We start from the raw sequence: 21,842 nt of genomic DNA, 5'->3' as shown, positions 1-21,842 counted from the left end.
ATACAGATGGCCAAAAAAACACATGTAAAGATGCTCAACAACACTAATTATTAGAGAATTGTAAATCAAAACTACAATGAGGTATTACCTATACCAATCAGGATGTGCCATGCTAAGTCAGTTCAGGTGTGTCTGACTCTTTGTAACCCTGTAGACTATAGCTCACTGGGGTTCTCTGTCCATGGGATTCTCCAGACAAGAATACTGGAGTGGGTTGCCATTCCCTCCTCCAGGGGATCTTCCCCACCAGGGATGGCCATCATCAAAAAATCTGCAAACAACAATTTTTGGAGAAGATCTGGGGAAAAGGGAACCCTCTTGCATTGTTCATGGGAATGTCTAGTTATAGAGCCACTATGGAGAACAATATGGAGATTCTTTAAAAAACTAAGATTAAAGCTACTATTGTATGACCTAGCAAGCCCACTAATGGGCATATATCCTGAGAAACCATAATTGAAAAAGACACAACTACCCCAATGTTCATCACAGCACTGTTTACAATAGCTAGGACATGGAAGCAACCTAGATGTCCATTGACAGATGAAGAGATGGCAAAGTTGTGGTACATTTATACAACAGAATATTAGCCATGAAAAGGAGTGAATTTCAGTCATTGGTAGTGAAGTTGATAAACCTAAAGTCTGTTACACAGAGTGAAGTAAGTAAAAGAAAAAAAATATAGTATATTAACACACACACACACACACATATATATATATGAAACCTTAAAAAATGGTATTGATAAACCTATTTGTAGGAAAGGAATGGATACACAGACAAAGAGAATAGACTTGGGCACAGAGGGGCAAGAAGAGGGTGGGATGAACTGAGAAAGTAGCATTGACATATATACACCACCATACATAAAATAGATAATTAATATGTTAGTCATTCAGTCATGTCCAACTCCTTGCAACCCCATGGACCATAGCCCACCAGGATCAGAATATATATATATAAAACAATAGAATGGGAAAGACTGGAGATTTCTTCAAGAAAACTAGAGATACCAAGGGAATATTTCATGCAAAGATGGGCTCAAAAAAGGACAGAAATGGTAGGGACCTAACAGAAGCAGAAGATATTAAGAAGAGGTGGCAAGAATACACAGAAGAACTGTACAAAAAACATCTTCACGACCCAGATAATCACGATGGTGTGATCACTCACCTAGAGCCAGACATCCTGGAATGTGAAGTCAAGTGGGCCTTAGGAAGCAACACTACGAACAAAGCTAGTGGATGTGATGGTGTTCCAGTTGAGCTATTTCAAATTCTGAAAGATAATGCTGTGAAAGTGTTGCACTCAATATTCTAGCAAATTTGGAAAACTCAGCAGTGGCCACAGGACTGGAAAAGATCAGTTTTCATTCCAAACCCAAAGAAAGGCAATGCCAAAGAATGCTGAAACTACCACACAATTGCACTCATCGCACATGCTAATAAAGTAATGCTCAAAATTCTCCAAGCCAGGCTTCAGCAATACATGCACCGTGAACTTCCATATGTTCAAGCTGGTTTTAGAAAAGGCAGAGAAACCAGAGATCAAATTGCCAACATCTGATGGATCATTGAAAAAGCAAGAGAGTTCCAGAAAAGCATCTATTTCTGCTTTATTGACTATGCCAAAGCCTTTGACTGTGTGGATCATAATAAACTGTGGAAAATTCTGAAAGAGATGGGAATACCAGACCATCTGACCTGCCTCTTGAGAAATCTATATGCAGGTCAGGAAGCAACAGTTAGAACTGGACATGGAACAACAGACTGGTTCCAAATAGGAAAAGGAGTACGTCAAGGCTGTATATTGTCACCCTGCTGATTTAACTTATATGCAGAGTACATCACGAGAAACGCTGAGCTGGAAGAAACACAAGCTGGAATCAAGATTGCTAGGAGAAATATCAATAACCTCAGATATGCAGATGACACCACCCTTATGGCAGAAAGTGAAGAAGAACTAAAGAGCCTCTTGATGAAAGTGAAAGAGGAGAGTGAAAAAGTTGGCTTAAAGCTCAACATTCAGAAAACTAAGATCATGGCATCTGGTCCCATCACTTCATGGCAGATAGATGGGGAAACAGTGGAAACAGTGTCAGACTTTATTTTTCTGGGCTCCAAAATCACGGCGGATGGTGACTGCAGCCATGAAATTAAAATATGCTTACTCCTTGGAAGGAAAGTTATGACCAACTTAGACAACATATTAAAAATCAGAGACGTTACTTTGCCAACAAAGGTCCATATAGTCAAGGCTATGGTTTTTCCAGTGATCATGTATGGATGTGAGAATTGGACTATAAAGAAAGCTGAGCGCCGAAGAATTGATGCTTTTGAACTGTGGTGTTGAAGATGACTCTTGAGAGTCCCTTGGACTGCAAGGAGATCCAACCAGTCCATCCTAAAGGAGATCAGTCCTGGGTGTTCATTTGAGGGACTGATGTTGAAGTTGAAACTCCAATACCTTGACCACTTGATGCGAAGAGCTGACTCATTGGAAAAGACCCTGATGCTGGGAAGGATTGGGGGCAGGAGGAGAAGGGGATGACAGAGGATGAGATGGTTGGATGGCATCATTGACTCGATGGACATGGGTTTGGGTGGACTCCGGGAGTTGGTGATGGACAGAGATGCCTGGCGTGCTGCGGTCATGGGGTCCCAAAGTGTCAGACACTACTGAGCGACTGAGCTGAACTGAACTGATACAGGTTGTTCTATCCAAAAACATCAGAATAGGTATATATTTCCCTCCAAGTGCACAGGGAACATTCCCCAGGATAGATAAAATACTACCACAAAACAAGTCTTAACAAATTTAAGGGAACAGAAATTATACCAGGCATCTTTTTTCTTGTCATAACAGTATGATATTAGAAATAAATTATGATAAGAAAAATGAGAAAACAAAAACATACAGAGACAAAATAACATATTACTGAAAAACCAATAGGTCGATGAAAAATTTATTTTTTCTTCAAATAAGAATTGAAAGAGATGCGTTTACCCCAGTGTTCATCGCAGCACTTTTTACAATAGCCAAGACATGGAAGCAACCTAGATGTCCATCAGCAGACGAATGGATAAGGAAGCTGTGGTACATATACACAATGGAATATTACTCAGCCATTAAAAAGAATACATTTGAATCAGTTCTATTGAGATGGATGAAACTGGAGCCCATTATACAGAGTGAAGTAAGCCAGAAAGAAAAACACCAACACAGTATACTAATCCATATATATGGAATTTAGAAAGATGGTAACGATAACCCTATATGCGAGACAGAACAAGAGACACAGATGCATAGAACAATCTTATGGACTCTGAGGGAGAAGGTGAGGGTGGGACATTCTGAGAGAATAGCATTGAAACATGTATATTATCATATGTGAAACAGAACACCATTCCAGGTTCAATGCAAGAGACAAACGCTCAGGGCTGGGGCAATGGGATGACCCAGAGGGATGGGGAGGAAGGTGGGAGGGGGGTTCAGGATGGGGAACACATGTAAACCTATGGCTGGATTCATGTCAATGTATGGCAAAAACCACTACAATATTGTAAAGTAATTAGCTCCCAACTAAAATAAATAAATTTATTAAAAAAATAAAAATAAAAAAACTTAAAAAAAGAAGAAAAAAAAAAAAAGAAATGAGAAATATCTCAAGGCAAAGGAAAATAAAGCATACCTTCCAAAATCTAAGAGATGCAACAAAAGCAATTTTAAGAGGAAAGTTTATAGTTATATATGCCTACCTCAAGAAAGAATATAAATATCAAATAAACTGTGTAACATACCATTTATAGGAATTTGAAAAAGAAGAACAAGCAAAGCCATAGTTAGTCAGTAGAATGAGGGAAAATAAAGAGAAGCGACAAAATAAATTAGAGACCAACAAACAATAAAAAAGATAAATGAAACAAAAACCTGTTTTTTTGAAAAGATTACAAAAATTCATATGCCAAGCTCAATAACTAAAGAGAGATAAGATCAAAATAAACAAAATCAAAGATGGAATAAAAGAAATAGCAACCAATAACTCAGAGATATGAAAAATAAATCATGAGACTACTACAAACAATTATATGCCATCAAATATGCTAACGTAGAAGAGCTGGATGAATTTCTAGAAATACACATTTCTTAATACTGACTCAGAAAGAAATACACAGTCTAAACAAACTTACCATTTGAAATAAAATTAAATTTATAATTTTAAAAGAAACAAAACCTCCCAGCAAGCAGAAGTCCAGGACAGGATAAATTCACAGGGCAAATTCTATCAAACACATAAAGAAGAACTAATGTTTATTATCAAATTATTCCCCCAAATTGAAGAGGTGGAAATACTCCCAATTTTATACATTGTTCAATACCACCCATTATCCTGATACCCAAACCAGAAATAAAGAAAATTATAGGCCAATATCTCTGATGAATGTAGAGAAAAAATCCCCAACAAAATTTAGTAAACCTAATTCAAACATATATAAACTGACTCGAACACCATGATCAAGTGGGATTTATTCCAGAGATACAAGGATGGTTCAATATCTGCAAATTCATCAATGTTATACAACATGTTAACAAAACTAAAGAACAAAAATCACATCATGATCTCAGTAGATGCAGAAAAAGGGTTGGAAAAAATTTAATATTTATTCATGATAAAAAATCTCATCAGCATTGGTATAGAGAGAGTATATCTTAACATAATAAAACCCATTTATAACAAACCCACAGCTAACATGATACTCAGTGGTGAAAAGCTGAAGGCTTTTACTCTAAAGTCAGGAGGAAGACAAGGATATCCATACTTAACACTTCTATTTAAAATGATGTTGAAAGTTGTAGCCACAGCAAACAACAAGAAATAAAAGTCCTTCAAATTAGAAGATAAGAGGTAAATTGTCACTATTTGCAGTTGACATGATACTAAATATAAGAAATGCTAAAGTCTCCACAAAAATATTAGACCTAATAAATAAGTTTAGTAAAGGTGCAGGTTACAAGATTAATTCACTGAAATCTGTTGTTTTTATATACATCAATCATGAACTGTCAGAAGGGAAAATCAATAAAACAATTCCATTTAAAATCACATCAAAAAGAATAAAATACCTAGAAATAAATTTAACCAAGATGTGAAAGACCTGTACTCTGAATACTGTAAAACAATGAAGGGAATTGAAGATGATACAAAAAATGAAAATATATCCTGTGTTTATAGATTAGAAGAATTAATATTGTTAAAATGTCCTTACTACTGAAAGCAATATACAGAGTCAGTACAACTCTTACCAAAATATTTTCACAGAAGTAGAACAAATAATCCTAAAATTTATGTAGACCCATGAAAGACCCTCAATAGCCAAAGCAATTTTGAGATGAAAGAACAAAGCTGGAGGTATCACACTCCTGACTTTAGATCGTATTACAAAGTTATAGTCATTAAAACACTATGTGCTGTTTTGAAATATACCCATATACCTATGATCAGTTAATCTATAACAAACAAAGCAAGAATATGCACTGGAGAAAAGACAGTCTCTTCAATTAATAGTTTTGAGAAAAGTGGAAAACTAGCTACATGTTAAAGGAAAAGATTAGAACATTTTCTTACACCATATAAAAATAAATTCAAAATTGATTAAAAACCTAAACGTAAGACTGGAAGCTATAGAACTTCTAGAAAAAAAAAATCAGGGCATGTTTTGACAGAAATCAGAGCAATTTTTTTTTTTTAATCTGTCTCCTACCTCCTTCTGTTCCATAGGGAACAAAAGGAAAAATGTAAAACAATGAAACCAGAACACTTTCCGACACCATACATAAAAATAAACTCAAAATGGATTAAAGCTTTAAATGTAAGGCCAGAGACTATAGAGCTCTTAGAGGAAAACATAGGCAGTACATCACAGCAAGATCCTCTTTGGCTCACCCTCTAGAGTAATGGAAATAAAAACAAAAGTAAACAAATGAGACTTAAGCAAACTTAAAAGCTTTTGCAAAGCAAAGGAAACAATAAACAAGATTAAAAGACAACTCTCAGAATGGGAGAAAATAATTGCAAACTAAACAACTGACAGGATTAATCTCCAAAATATTCAATTAACTCATGCCTCTCAATGAGCTACTTGAGCTCATTAATTGGGTTGAAAAACAAACAACCCAATTGAGAAATGGTTGGAAGACCTAAACAAGACATTTCTCCAAAGAAGACATACAGATGGCCAACAAACACATAAGAAGATGCTCAACATTGCTCATTATTAGAGAAATGCAAATCAAAACTACAATGAAGTATCACTTCACATTGGTCAGAATGGCCATCATTTTAAAAAGCTACAAACAACAAATGCTGGAGAGGGTATAGAGAAAAGCAAACCCTCTTGCACTGTTGATAGGAATGTAAATTGATATAGTCACTACGGAGAACAGTATGGAGAGTCTTCAAAAAACTAGGAATAGAGCTACCATATATTGTTGTTCTGTCACTAAATCATGTCTGACTCTTTGTGACCCTATGAACTGCAGCACGCCAGGCTTCCCTGTCCTTCACTATCTCCCTGAGTTTGCTCAAACTCATGCCCATAGAGTCAGTGATGCTGTCCAACCATTTCATTCTCTTTGCCCTCTTCTCCTCTTGCTCTCAATCTTTCCCAGCATTAGGGTCTTTTCCAATGAGTCACTTCTTCCCATCAGATGGCCAAAGTATTGGAGCTTTAGCTTCAGCATTAGTCCTTCCAATGAATATTCAGGACTGATTTCTTTTAGGATTGACTAGTTTGATCTCCTTGCTGTCTAAAGGGCTCTCAAGAGTCTTCTCCAACAGCACAATTTGAAAGGATCAATTCTTTGGCACTCAGCCTTCTTTATGATGCAGCTCTTACGTCCATACATGACTACTGGAAAAGCCATAGCTTTAACCATATGGACTTTTGTCAGCAAAGTGATGTCTCTGTTTTTTAATATGCTGTATAGGTTTGCATAGCTTTTCTTTCAAGGAGCAAGCATCTTAATTCCATGGCTGCAGTCACTGTCTGTAGTGACTCTGAAACCCAAAAAAATGAAATCTGTCACTGTTTCTATTGCTTCCTCACTCATTTGTCATGAAGTGATGGGACCAGGTGCTACTATCTTGGTTTTTTAAATGCTGAGTTTTAAGCCAGTTTTCTCACTCTCCTCTTTCACCCTCATCAGGAGGCTCTTTAGTTTCTCTTTGCTTTCTGCTATTAATGTATCATCTGCATATCTGAGATTGTTGATATTTCTCTCGGCAATCTTGACTCCAGTTTGTGCTTCATCTAGTCCCACATTTTGCATGACGTACTCTGCAGATAAATTAAATAAACAGAACTACCATATGACTCAACAGTCCCACTACTGGGCATATAACCTGAGAAAACCATAGTTGAAAGAGACACATGTATACCAATGTTTTTGCACCACTTTTTACAATAGCTAGGACATGGAAGCAACCTAGATCTCCATCACAAATGAATGGATACAGAAATTGTAGTACACATATACAATGGAATATTACCCAGCAATAAAACAAATGCATTCAAATCAGTCCTAATGAGGTGGATGAATCTGAGCCTATTATACAGAATGAAGTCAGAAGGAGAAAGACAAATATTGCATATTAACACATGTGTATAGAATCTAGAAAGATGGTATTGATGAACCTATTTGCAGGGCAGTAATGGAGATGCAGACATAGAAAACAGACTTGTGGGCACAGTGGGGAAAGGAAAAGGTGGGACAAATTGAGAGAACACCATGGAAACATATACATTACCAGTTGCAAAATAGATAGCAAATGGGAATTTGCTGTGTGACATGGTGAGCTCAGCTCAGTGCTTTATGACAAGCTAGAGGTGTGGGATGTGGTATGAAGGAGAAGGAGTTTCAGGAGGGAGAGAACATATGTATACCTGTGGTTGACTCATGTTGATGTGTGGCAGAGGCCAACACAATATTGAAAAACAATTATCCTCTAATTAATAAAAATAAAAAAATATAAGCAGAATATGCTTTGACAGAAATCATAGCTTTTTTTTTTTTTTGGATGTCTCCTACCCCATACGGAACAAAAGCAAAAATAAGCAAATGGACCCAATTAAACATAAAAAATTTTGCACAGAAAGGGAAACCATTGACAAAATGTTTTCCCTGCTGAATAGGAGAAAATATATGCAAATTATGTGACTGGTAAGGGGTTAATATTCAAAATATATAAACAGCTCATACAACTCAATATAAAAAACAATTAAAAAATGAGTAGAAGATATGAATAGACAGCTTTCCAAAGAAGACATAGAGATGAGAGACACATGAAAGTATGCTCAATATCACTAATAGAGAAATGCAAATCAAAACTACAATGTCAGAATTACTATCATCAAAATGTCTATGAATAACAAATGTTGGCAAGTATAAGGGAAAAAGAGAAACATAGCACACTGTTTATGAGAATCTAAACTGGTACAGCCACTATGGAAACCACTATTGGGTTTCATCAAAAAAAACTTAAAATAGAACTACCACATGATCTAGCAATTCCACTCTACATATATCTAAAGTAAATGAAAGCAGTAATTAAAAAAGATACATGCATCCTGATGTTCATAGTAACTTTATTTATAATAGCCAAGGTACAGAATCTCGCTCTCTCTGTCTCTCTCTCTCTAGAGATTCACTGTTACCAAGTGAATATATACACATATATACACACACATATACAATGGAATGCTAGTCATGAAAAGAATGAAATTTTGCCATTTGCAATAATTTGAAAGAACTTGGAAGGCATTATACTTAATGAAATTAGACAAAGACAAATATTACATATTTATATGCAGATTTCAAAAAAAAAGAATTCACAGATATAGTGAACAATACAGTAGATACCAATGGGGGAAGGAAGGTGGAATGGGAAAGATGGAGATAGAAGATTAAGAGATACAATTTACTATGTATAAAACAAATAAACTGCATATATATATATATATATATATATATATATATATATGTTGTGTGTGTGTTAGTTGCTCAGTTGTGTCCAACTCTGCGACCCCATGGACTGCAGCCTGCTAGGCTCCTCTGTCCATGAAATTATCCAGGCAAGAATACTAGAGTGAGTTGGCATCCTTCTCCAGGAGATCTTCCTGACCCAGGAATCAAACCCAGGTCTCCTGAATTGTGGGCAGATTCTTTACCATCTAAGCCACCAGTATATATTGTAAACAGAAGGAATATAGCCAATATTTTACAATAATCATAAAGGGAGTATAATCCATGACAAAATTGAATCACTGTGTTGTATACTTGAAACTAACCTAATATCAACTATGTTTCAATTTAAAAAGTGCTGTATAGGGAACAAAAGTTGATGTTCCAAGAGTTAGTAGTAGAAACTGGCAGACTCTAAAGATCAAAGTTTGTAAACCACTATGCCATCACGTTTGCTATAATCTATTGATATAAGTAGTCACTTGGCCTACCAGATTCAGTGAAAAAGTATAGACTGCCAATGAATTTTTTCACTAAAGGATTTCCTGAAAGTCTTGTAGCCATGATCCTAATCTATGACATAACAGAAGGACAGTGAAGTCACTAAATTCTAGTCATCAAATTCTTATTTAATACCTTGGAATTTCCTCCTCCTCTTCCATCCCTGTAGCATCTCTGATGTAACTTGTACAAGATTGGGTCACATGAGTCCTTAAGAGAGACATCTTTGAGTATCTAGTACAATATTTTCCCATTTCTAGCCCAAAGTATATGGACTCACTGGCAGAGGGAATAAATGTGCAACATGAAATTAGAAGGTAATTCTACTAAGGGAGAAGTCTCAGCTAACACCTGTAACAGGGCACTGTGACATTTTATTCTACAACCAAAGAAAATTTCTTTGTTTATTGAACAAATATCAACTGGTCACATTATATTCCAGAAAAAAATGAGTTTCCCATGTGTCTGAAAGACTTATGTTGCCTCTGATATTCTAATATTATGTTCTCTATTCTTTGTGTCTTTGTTCCCCTTCTAACTTTCACAAATGAGAATATGAAGTGAATATTTCTTGCCAGATTGAGTACAAAAATTTAGCCATTAGGTAGGGATACTCACAGGAAATAGTTCTACTATGTCTGTTTTAACAAATAAGACCAAGAAAACCTCCAATTTCTAAGAGGAAACCAACTAATCTCCACAGTGTGTTAGAAAGGGCCTTGTCTTTGACCAGCTAATTCTCATAGTGTATTGCTGTAGTTCTACTCGCTAACTGGGGAAATTATGGACAAGTATTGGACAGAATGTGGTAATTAGCTCCCTATGGAGATAGAGATCTCAATAACAAACAAAGCATTGAGGTCACTGCTGATGTAAAAATGAAAAATCATTGTCATACTCATTGAGGATATACCTAAACTATCCAAGGCACAGGTGAAATTTTTGTGTTGAGCAATGTATATAGCTCTTTTATACTGGTCTAGAGTTTGTAGAAAATGGAAGAAGAGCCCTGGGACATTACAATAGGGAAGATAATTTTGGCAAATTTCACCAGAAAGTTTCATAGAAGATTCCAAGATGTGTCTGAGAGTAAAGACATCAGCATGTCACTGGGCATTAAACTCTGATTTGAAACAATATGAACATTTTATTTTCATTTAAGAACTTTTATTTTCTTATTGAGAAGAGCAGTGACAATCTCGTCATTTATTTTTATATCAAACTTTTTAAACTGTAGAGTTTTTCATGGAGCTACTGATCTGTTCCCCCCTAGTTGTTAGTATTGGAAAATAGAAAATGTGGTCAAATTATCAACAGAGCAATTGGATGCTGAAAAATGTAAGGATAAAAATAAAGACCACAGTAGGAAGAAGGTAAGGCTGCAGGATAAGTTTTGAATTTTTTCATGAAATTTTTCATATTTCATGCAATATAACAAAGAAAGATGACAAATTTAAATGGAATATGGAACACATGGAAACACAAAGTAATTTTACCTAGGAGGCACATGATGGTACAAAGGGGGCCAAGCTGCTATAAAGTAAGCTAACTAAGATCATTATTATCAATAATTCATTAATGAACTATTTATTCATCAAGTCTTTGTATTTCACATATTCCACATATTTAAATATAGATTATGTTTTGATGATACACAAGGCATATGTTGTGGAATTTATCCTTGAGGTTGTCTAGTCTATTGGAGAGACAATCAGGAGAAAATAAAGATGTATGAAACAACCTCTAAATATACTAAGCTTTAGATACACCAGAAACAACAAATTCTCCCTAGACAGATTAGAGAAAGTTCAATAACTGGTGACTGTAAAAACCATGAAGAATGAATGGGCCATAGATGGAAATTAAAAGATATTCAAGGCTGAGATTTCCCTCTCTCCCTTTCCATGAAATCTTGAAATATAAAAGCATGTGTGGAAAACTGTGTGCATTTTAATGCAAGTTCTGTGTTATTAAGATTTAGGTTGCAAATGTTGATAGAGGATAAAATTAGTTGCCTTTTTAATTAACTTAAGACATTGGCTTTACTGTGTAGATGATGAAACAAAATAATGAAAAATCAGCTTCCTTTTTTCACTTTTTGAGAAGGCAGTTTAATTCTCCTATATGTTCTTTTCCATCTTTTCATTTTTTCCCAAGGTTTCTTTGAACACAAAATATCCCCGTTTCCAAATTAAAAAAGACAAAACAAAACCCAGCAATACCACTTGTTTACCTGCATACCCCAAGGATGTGGCAGTAGCCTCCCTATGGCTCTTTTGTAAAATATATAATATAATGTAGTGGTCTGCAGGGCCTTTATTTTCTTTCCTGTCCAAGTCTGCAGGTCCAAATCAAAAATAAATTCCCTAACTCATTTCAACTGTCATCTCTCTGCTATGCAGCTATCTCAGATCCCAGACTCTGTAAGTAGCAAAACTTTCCCCTCCTACAGAATTCCCATATTCGTTTCATGATGCTTCATGTTCTACTTTGTGTAAATGTCTTATCTCCAATAGACTATAAGCTACTTGTAACCAAGGAACTTGTCATTTCTTCTTTTATTTACCCACAGTTCTTAGCATAGTACCTGACATGTTACAGAAACTCCATAAGTATTTGTCAAATGAATAAATCAATAGCTATATTTAAAGCATTTTTCCTGTTTACCAAATATCAATATTTTATACAATATCCCAGGCTGGGTTAAGTACAGTCAACATTTTCCAAAGTAAATTTCTTTTCCAACTTCAGTTACCACACAAGTTCTGAGGATGAGTTTGAAAAATTATGTGATATGTTGAAGCAGTTGGCAGGGAGGGTCATGGACTAGCCATTGAATAATGTGGATTTTCTTTCCTTTCAGAAGCTCCGTCTTTCTTTGCATAGCTAATCACTGTTCTTTCTGAGGACGATCCTATAAAAGAGAAAATACTGAAAGAAAGGAGACCAGGAAGTTGGAAAGGTAGAGATTATATCCCAGGAGGAATAATACAGGAGTATTTGTTCTGGTCAAAAGCACAGTAAGTACTTCTTATTTATAAAGTTTACAGATAAGGCTTCCATGGTGGTCAATGCAGGAGATGTGGGTTTGATCCCTAGGTTGGGAAGTTCCCCTGGAGAAGGAAGTGGCAACCCATGCCAGTATGCTTGCATGGGAAATCCCATGGATGGAGGAACCTGGTGAACTACAGTCCACGTGGTTGCAAAAGAGACAAGACTTAATGATTAAAACCAACAAAAACAAACAACAGATGAGGTAATTCAAAAGTCCCATTTGAAAATTTTACTAGACCTTTGTCTAAGCAAAAGAACGAACAACTTAGACATTTTGTTGTTTGTAGAGTACTTTGAGAGTTGCTAAGTAGCTTCTGACTCTCTTATGACTCCATGGACTATAGCCTGCTAGACTCCTCTGTCCATGGGATTTCTCAAGCAAAAATACTGGAGTGGGTTGACCAATAATAAAGCACTATTAAAATTAAAAGTTTAAATAGTGAGACAATGGAGAAAACTACCCAATAATCAGAAAGAAAATGAGAAAGCAGCACTTTTTCTTCCAGTTTTACAGAAATATGATTGACATACAACACTATATAAGCGTAAGGTATATGGCATAATAATCTGATTTACATATATATTGAAATGATTATCACAAGTTTAATGAATTCCCATCATCTCAAATAGGTACAAACTTAAAGAACTAGAGAAAAATATTAATGATTATATATTTTTCTAGTGATGAGAACTCTTAGGGTTTAATTTCTTGTGTGTTCATGCTCAGTTGCTTAGTTTTGTCTGACTCTTTGTGATCCCATGGGCTGTAGCCCACCGGGCTCTGCAGTCCATGGAATTTTCCAGGCAAGAATACTGGAGTGGATTGCCATTTCCTGCTCCAGGGATCTTCCCTGACCCAAAGATCAAATGTACATCTCCTGCATCTACTACATTGACAGGTGGATTCTTTACCATTGCACCACCTGGGAAGCCCATTTACTCTCTTAATAACCATCATATATAACATGCAACAGAATTAATTATAGTTTGGGAGATGACAGCAATTTTTAATGAAACATTTGTCTCTGCATTTAGAGAACAATGTTAGAGAGATTTTTCATCATGGAATATTGAAGCAGAAAGTTAATATTGTATGCTAGATTAAGAGCAAGGGAACAAGTTTAGAAAATCCCTGAAATCAAATGCCATCTACCTGGGAGTTTTCCAAAATAATTTAGAAGAGAAACTGGGGTTATTGTTACCGGTTACTTTGTTTCTTCAACAGGTTTTCGAGTACTAGTATATACTAGACAGTATGTCATGTGTGGGTTTGCAATTTCTGTCTCTGGTAAGTTATAATTTGAGGAATCAAAGATAAGCTTAAAATACTAATGGCAAAGCCAATGCAATTTTAATGATTACTAAAGAAGCCCAGATAAAATAATATAGCAAAATTAGGAAGTTGCAGGAAGGATCAATGAGTACATGCCACTTTGAGAATTTAAAGAGGGTTGCACAATTAAAAGAAGAAGAATAAAATGACAATAAATATGTACTTCCCTGGTGGCTCAGATGGTGAAGAGTCTTCCTGCAGTGTGTGAGACCCGAGTTCGATCCCTGGTTCAGGAAGATCCCTTGGAGAAGGAAATGGCAACCCACTCCAGTACTCTTGCCTGGAAAATTCCATGGATGGAGGAGCCTGGTAGGCTACAGTCCATGGGGTAGGAAAGAGTCGGACATGACTGACCAACTTCACTTCAAATATGCACTATTTCCAGGTGTAGGGGGTAGTATGTTAAAGGAAATGATTGTTCAAATTTTCTCTATGCTAAAGTTCATTTGAAGAAATATGTATATTGACAGTTATGAGAGGAAAGGTATGTTTTGTAACAGTATGAAAGACAGAATATAATTATTTTAACATTATACATAATTGAAGGCCATTTAGTTTTGTTAATAAGATAGAATTTGCCCTATAAAAAGACAACTCTACTGCTATTATGAAGGTGACAGACTCCTTGGAGTCCATTCAAAATGCTCTTGTAATAATGCAGGTAAGAGTTAATTTCTGGAAAAATGGGAAAAAAATGTATCATAGAAGTGTTACACACACACACACACACACACACACACAACAGATCCGATGTGGAGGATGAGAATTTTCGTGTGTTTAAATATGCCCCAGAAGTATACAGCTGGGATGACTAAGAACCTTTGGGAACTTCTTGTTGAGATACAGAACTCAGGTAAAGGAACAGATTTGGGTGATAGGTTGGAGAGGATAAGAATGTTTCAAGTAAAAATATGTAATCTAGTACCAGCAATAAAAATTGTGTCAGAGTCATCAGGGAAAGTATCTGAGCCTCCCTGCCAAGGAATTCAGAGGTGGAGCCTGGGAACAACAGTCTTTTGGGTTTCCAAGTCAGGTATATCAATAATAAGATATATAACCAAGTGGGAAAACAGTGAATGCTGAAAAAAAAAAGCTAATGCTAGAGTTTGTAGAGGAACCACACACTAATTCTAAAACAGTAGCTGTAGTTCTAAGCCAAATTAATTTCAACAAATGACTGCATGGAAATGGGGTATGTTGTTAGTAATTATGAAAGAGAATTCTGTTTTTTAAGGACAAGCAACAAAAAGACAAATCAATGATTACTGACTCACCTAGATGAAAAAACTATTAAAATCAGGTGGGGTGTAGATCTTCATACATTGGTGGTATTCCTTGTGGAATATATTTATTAGTAATATGGATAAAATTATGACCACTTAAAGTCACAATTAATGTAGGTAAAAATTTTTTGAGGATTAGATTATCAACAAACTAAGCAGAGATTACATAAGTCTACAAGCAGAGACTATATTTCTTAGGCACCAGAAGAATAGACTTTCCTTGAGCAAATGTCTGTCCATTTCATTTGAACACTTGTCCCCAAATTCTCTGCTAAAATCATTGGCAGAAAGTTAGCAATGTGGGCACATATTAATTTCGATAAATTTTGCTTAGTTTATTGTAAAACGCTTTATTATTTTATCTTGGTTTCCTTTTTTCTCTCCCATTCCTGTTGTTTCTCTTTCATACCAGACTGGTGACTTTATGAAGTCTCCCTGATTTCTTAGTTTCAAAGGACTCTGGACTTGATCATAATGACCTTATTCCATGGGATCAAATCTCCATGGCCAATTCCTCCTGTGTTACTGAGTTCTTCCTGCTGGGTTTCTCCAGTCTTGAGGAATTGCAACTTATCCTCTTTGTGGTCTTTCTCTGCCTCTATTTGATCATCTTGAGTGGAAACATCACCATCATCTCAGTAATCTGCTTGGATCACAGCCTCCACACACCCATGTACTTCTTTCTATGTGTCCTTTCTACCTCTGAAACATTTTACACAATTGTCATTCTGCCCAAGATGCTTATCAATCTGCTCTCTGTGCTCAGGACACTGTCTTTTGTGAGTTGTGCTTCACAGATGTACTTCTTTCTTGGTTTTGCTGTCACTAATTGCCTGCTTCTGGGAGTGATGGGCTATGATCGCTATGCTGCTATCTGTCAGCCTTTGCACTACACCATTTTCATGAGCTGGAGAGTTTGTGGGAAACTGGCAGTGACTTGTATTGTCAGTGGTTTCCTAATATCTCTATTGGGAACAACTTTGGTCTTTAGCCTCCCTTTCTGTGGTTCCAACAAAGTCAACCATTATTTTTGTGACATTTCACCAGTCATCCGCCTCGCTTATGCTGAAACCTACATTAATGAACTGGTCATCTTCATTGGTGGGGTCTTGGTCCTTGTTGTGCCCTTGATCTTCATCTTCATCTCTTATGGATTTATCGCCTCTGCTATCCTGAAGATCTCATCAGCTGAAGGCAAACGAAAAGCATTCTCCACCTGTGCCTCCCATCTCATTGTGGTCATTGTCCACTACGGCTGTGCTTCCTTTGTCTACCTGCGACCCTCAGCCAAATATACATCAGGAAAAGACAGGTTGGTGACAGTAACCTATACAATCATCACCCCACTGTTGAACCCTATGGTATATAGCCTCAGGAACAAAGATGTACAGCTGGCTATTAGGAAAATGATTGAGAAGGCTAGGTTAAGATTTTATAATTATGTTAAGACTTTATAATTAATTTCTTTTTCAATAGTACACACGCATTTGGGTCAAATGTATCACTAATGTTTAAGTCATGAAAGTTTCTAGTCTATTTCTATTCATCTGTATAACTCTGTAGCCTTGGATGAGTTTTTTGACATTGTGAGGCTGTAGTGTAAAACAGACTTAGCAGAACGTTCATCTCAAGGCTTTTACCAAATGAAGGGCAAAAGTTTCCTCATCAAGGCAACTATCACCAAAAGACAACTCTCCTACTCCTACTCTTCTTCCAGAGATAGTTCTCAAAAGGATCTTAACAGCCATTATCTCTTACCCTATGTTTGGCTTGCTAGCCACAACTCTCTGATTGTCCCCTTTGTTTAAGATTATGCCCAGCTGAAAATGAGTTGCTGAAGCCTGAATATAGTGTGAATATAGGAGGAACACATGATGGGGGTGGGGAGGAAGTTACTGTACGAGTAATTAGAAAACTATTTAGGTCATGACTTTAAGAAAACTATGGTTGTTCTCCAAATCTAAACTTTGTATATAGAATATAGGGATAATATAATTTTCCTTTTATACTTTGCAGGGTTTTTGTTTGTATCTAATGGATAAGATGAAAGTAAGCATAAGTAAAATGCAAAGCTGGGTAGAACTTAAGACTCTTAAGACTTAAGAGTCAGTCTAAGACTTTAAGTCTTAAGACTCTTAAGACTTAAAGTCAATTTAAGACTTTACACATCTCTGCAGGACCTTCTATTTCTTTCAGATTCTCCAAAAGTTTTATTTCTAGGTATCTTTTCTGACCAGCCATTTGAACTACCCCTTATATAACATAGGGAATATGGTACATCAAAAATACATCTGCATGTGAAAGAACTCCTACAGAACACTTTCTGAAAGTTGTCAGAAGACCCCAGACTTCCAAAAAGGCAAACTAATCTCCACAGAATGAAGTAGGGCAAAATATATAAGAAAATAAAGAGACATAGGATTTGGAACAAGCACCTGTGCCTCAGAGAGGGCTCCATGAAGGAGGAAAGTTTCCTCACACTTGGAAACCCTCTCACAGGTTGGGAAAGGGGAAACTCTGGAACCTCCGAGGAGAATATAGCAACAGGTGCTCGGAAGGCAAAATGGAGATAATTCATCATAGGGATTATTGTTGACCAGCACTTCTCAGCTGAGACGCTGTTTGTAAGCCCATCATGGCAAACAGGGACTGGATGTTGAATCTTGGGCTTCAGGGGTTGGACTTCAGGGAGAGGACACTGGGGTTGACTGCCATGAAGATTTTCTGAGGGGGTTAATTTAACACAGCTGAGGGAGTCCAGAGAAAAGCCTGAGCCTGCCAGAGAGGCAAAAGATCATTGTCACAGGGACCCTGTCCCTTCACTCACTCACAGATCACAGGACCCTGCCTTTGCAAGTGCCATAGGTGAGATGAGCCATGGTGTGGACTGCAACCTCAGAGGTAGACTGCCAAAGCTGCCATCAGTGCCAGAGGTGGGACTACCTGCGATTGCAGTTTGAGATCCCAAAGGGGTGAATGCAGGTCAACTGGTCACTACCAAAGCCAGGGCAAGTTCCAGAGGTGGGGGAAAAAATGGCTCTGTGGTTCTCCTGAATACAGGCTTTCCTATATTCACCTGTTACTACTTCCCAGAAATAGCAGCTGCCACCAAGCCATTAGCAGGCACAGGTTATTCTTCACACATTCCTGGGAGCCTATGAAGCCTGGCTGTGTTGAGAAACACACAACCTGGGGCCACCTCCCCTGGGGAAGCACACAAACCAGCTTGAACTGTAGCAACTTCCCACAGGCCTTGGCTGCAGCAGGCACCATATGCACATCCCAATTGTGTCTAATGTATCCTTTCCTCTCCCCAGGCTGAAGGAACAAATAAGCCTTTATAAGCTGTCACTTTCACCCTTTCTTGTATGGGTATGGAGCAGACATTGGAGGGAGGCTTACAAGCAGAGGGAGTGTGAAAAATCAAAGCTGGTCACACAGGGGCTGTGTGACCAAAGAAAAGGGTAAATTGCTCCTGCAGCTAAAGGTACAGAAAATTTACCCCTCAATTAGCCTGACACTGTGGACTTTGGGATCAACTGTGGACGTTGGAAGCAAGTACAAGCTGGAGTAAGACCAGATATGAGTCTGAGCTGACCTCACAACACCCACAGCAGGTCCAGAAACCTTCCTAGAAATACTAGAGGACTTCCTGAGTAGACAGATTGGCTCATGCTCAATGTGTGGTGAGGACAACGGAGGACATGACACAGAGGAATACTCTTCTCACTACCACTCTGTCTCTATACATATTTTATGTTTTTTTTGTTTGTTTTTTTGTATTGTTCTATTGTTCTTTCTAATTATTCCATTTATTTTTACTTTTAAGTTACTTTTTCCTTTATAAAAAGCTTTTATTTTTATGTAGATTTATTTTATCTTTTCCCTTCTCTTTTTATAGTACTCATTAGTTATATTGCATTTTCCCATGTTTTTGATTTTATATTTTTGTTAGACTAGTTTTAAGTATTCATTTTCACTTATAGGTTTGATTATTGGCTTGATTTCACTCTTCTTCTCTGGTTTCTGTTTTTATTCTTTTTCCTCTCTTCTTTCCTCTTTGTGAGTGTGTGAGCCTCTTTGGGTGTTCTTGTCTGATGAGTGTTGCTTTCACCATTTGCTTTGGGGTTTTATCTGTCTGTTTCTTTTTGTTTTGTTTGTTTACATGACTCCCCCCCCCCCTTATGTATCTTTCTTTTTATCTTCTGTGCTGGGTGGCTTGTGGAGTCTAACTGCTAGAGCAAGTGGTTGGCCCTGAACCTCTGAGGTGGGAGACCCGAGTCCAGGACATTGGACCACCGTAGAACCCCAAACACCATGGAACATTAATTGGCAAGAGCTCTCCCAAAGGTCTCCATCTCAACACTAAGATCAGGCCCCTTCCAAAGGCCAGCAAGCTCCAGTGCCAGACCCTTCATGCTAAACCATCAGTAAAATAGGAACACAATCCTTCCCATTAATAGACAGCACATCCAAAGCCATACAAAATCCACAGACATCCCAAAACAAACCACTGGATGCAGTACTACCCTTCAGAGAGACAAGATTCAGCTCCACCCACCAGAACACAGGCACCGGTCCTTCCAACCAGAAAACCTTCAAAACTTACTGGTCCAACCCCACCCACAAGGGGCAGACACCATGATTAAGAGGAACTATGGCCTTCCAGCCTGAAGATAGAGGGCTCCAAATACAGTAACTTAAGCAAAATGAAATGACAGAGAAACAATCAGCAGATGAAGAAATATAGTAAAAGTCCCCAAGACCAAATAAATGAAAAAGATAGAGGCAGTCTACCTGAAAAAAAAATTCAGAGTAATGATAGTAAAGATAATCCAAAATCTTGGGAATAAAATGAAGGTAGAGATAAATAGAATGGAGGCAAGGATTAAAAAGATGCAAAAAAAGTTTAACAAGGACCTAGACAAAATAGAGAATAGACAATCAGCAATGAACAATGCAATAAGTGAGATAAAAATACACTAGAGGGAAGTAATAGCAGAATAACTGAGGCAAAAGAATGGATAACTGAGCTGCAAGATAGAATGGTGGAAATAACTGAAACAGAGCAGAATAAAGAAAAAAGAATGAAAAGAAATTAGGACAATCTCAGAGATCTCAAGAGAATTCTGTGGACAGAGGAGCTGGTGAGCTATACTCCATGGGACCACAGAGAGGCACAATGGAGCAAATAACACTGGAACAACATTAAATGCTCCAACATTCAAATTATAGGGGTCTCAGAAGAAGAAAAGGAAAAGAAAGTGTATGAAAAATTATTTGAGGAGATTATAGCTCAAAAATTTCCTAACATAGGAAAGGAAATAGCTACTCAGCTCCAGGAAGCCCAAGAATCTCATACAGGATAAACCCAAGGGGAAAAATGCAAAGACAAGTATTAACCAAACTAACAAAAATTAAAAGCAAAGGAAAAATATTGAAAGCACCAAGGGAAAAGCAACAAATAACATATAAGGAGATCCCCATAAGGCTAACAGCTGATCTTTCAACAGAAACTCTGCAGTCCAGAAAGTAATAGAAGGATGTACTTTAAGTACGAAAGAAAAAACATCTACAACCAAGACTCCTCTATTCAGCAAGGATATCTTACAGATTCAAAGGAGAAATCAAAAGCTTTACAGATAAGCAAAAGTTAAAAGAATTTGGCACCACAAAACCAACACTACAACACATGCAAAAGTAACTTCTCTAGATAGGAAACACAAAAGAAAGAAAAGATTTGCAAAAACCAAGCCAAAACAATAAAGTAAATGGTAATAGGATTGTATATATCAATCAGTTCAGTTCATTTCAGTCGCTCAGTCGTGTCTGACTCTTTGGAGTCCCATGGACTGCAGCATGCCAGGCCTCCCTCTCCATCACCAACTCCCAGAGTTTACTCAAACTCATGTCCATTGGGTCAGTGACGGCATACGACCGTCTCATCCTCTGTCGTCCCCTTCTCCTCCTGCCCCCAATTCTTCCCAGCATTAGGGTCTTTTCCAATGACTCAGCTCTTCACATCAGGTGGCCAAAGTATTGGAGTTTCAGCTTCAACATCAGTCCCTTCAATGAACACCCAGGACTGATCTCCTTTAGGATGGACTGGTTGGATCTCCTTGCAGTCCAAGGGACTCTCAAGACTCCTCTCTAACACCACAGTTAAAACACATAGACTCTTCAGCGCGCAGGTTTCTTTATAGTCCAACTCTCACATCCATACATGACTACTGGAAAAACCATAGCCTTGACTAGATGGACCTTTGTTGACAAAGCAATGTCTCTGCTTTTTAATAAGCTGTCTAAGTTGGTCATAACTTTTCTTCCAAGGAGTAAGCATCTTTTTATTTCATGGCTGCAGTCACCATCTGCAGGGATTTTGGAGCCTCAAAAAATAAAGTCTGCCACTGTTTGCACTGTTTCTCCATCTATTTGCCATGAAGTGATCTGACTGGATGCCATGATTTTTGTTTTCTGAATGTTGAGCTTTAAGCCAACTTTTTCATTCTCCTCTTTCACTTTCATCAAGAGGCTCTTTAGTTCTTCTTCACTTTCTGCCATAAGGGTGGTGTCATCTGCATATCTGAGGTTATTCATATTTCTCCCAGCAATCTTGATTTCGGCTTGTGTGTCATCCAGCCCAACGTTTC

At 37.3% G+C, this 21,842-nt stretch overlaps 1 protein-coding gene and 2 long non-coding RNA genes across 3 annotated transcripts in view; 2 read left to right on the top strand and 1 right to left on the bottom strand.

Annotated features, from left to right (window-relative positions):
* LOC145504628 (uncharacterized) overlaps positions 1 to 9,591 on the bottom strand; it is a 31,308-nt gene extending 21,717 nt beyond the window's left edge. Inside the window, exon 1 of the long non-coding RNA XR_014052341.1 lies at positions 9,513 to 9,591. This is a non-coding gene — a long non-coding RNA (uncharacterized LOC145504628). The remainder of the gene's footprint in view (positions 1 to 9,512) is intronic.
* An 851-nt stretch (positions 9,592 to 10,442) lies between these two features.
* LOC145504627 (uncharacterized) overlaps positions 10,443 to 21,842 on the top strand; it is a 110,534-nt gene continuing 99,134 nt past the window's right edge. Inside the window, exons 1-2 of the long non-coding RNA XR_014052340.1 lie at positions 10,443 to 10,895; positions 12,386 to 12,542. This is a non-coding gene — a long non-coding RNA (uncharacterized LOC145504627). The remainder of the gene's footprint in view (positions 10,896 to 12,385; positions 12,543 to 21,842) is intronic.
* LOC145504626 (olfactory receptor 10R2-like) lies at positions 15,696 to 16,649 on the top strand. The gene has a single exon (XM_081485761.1). The coding sequence runs from the start codon at positions 15,696 to 15,698 to the stop codon at positions 16,647 to 16,649; it is 954 nt and encodes a 317-aa protein (XP_081341887.1).

Source organism: Giraffa tippelskirchi, chromosome 5 (assembly GCF_054371585.1).
Source record: "Giraffa tippelskirchi isolate mGirTip1 chromosome 5, T2T-mGirTip1v1.2.pri, whole genome shotgun sequence".
In the NCBI taxonomy this organism is placed as follows: domain Eukaryota; kingdom Metazoa; phylum Chordata; class Mammalia; order Artiodactyla; family Giraffidae; genus Giraffa; species Giraffa tippelskirchi.
This window is presented reverse-complemented; position numbering and strand designations above follow the sequence as displayed.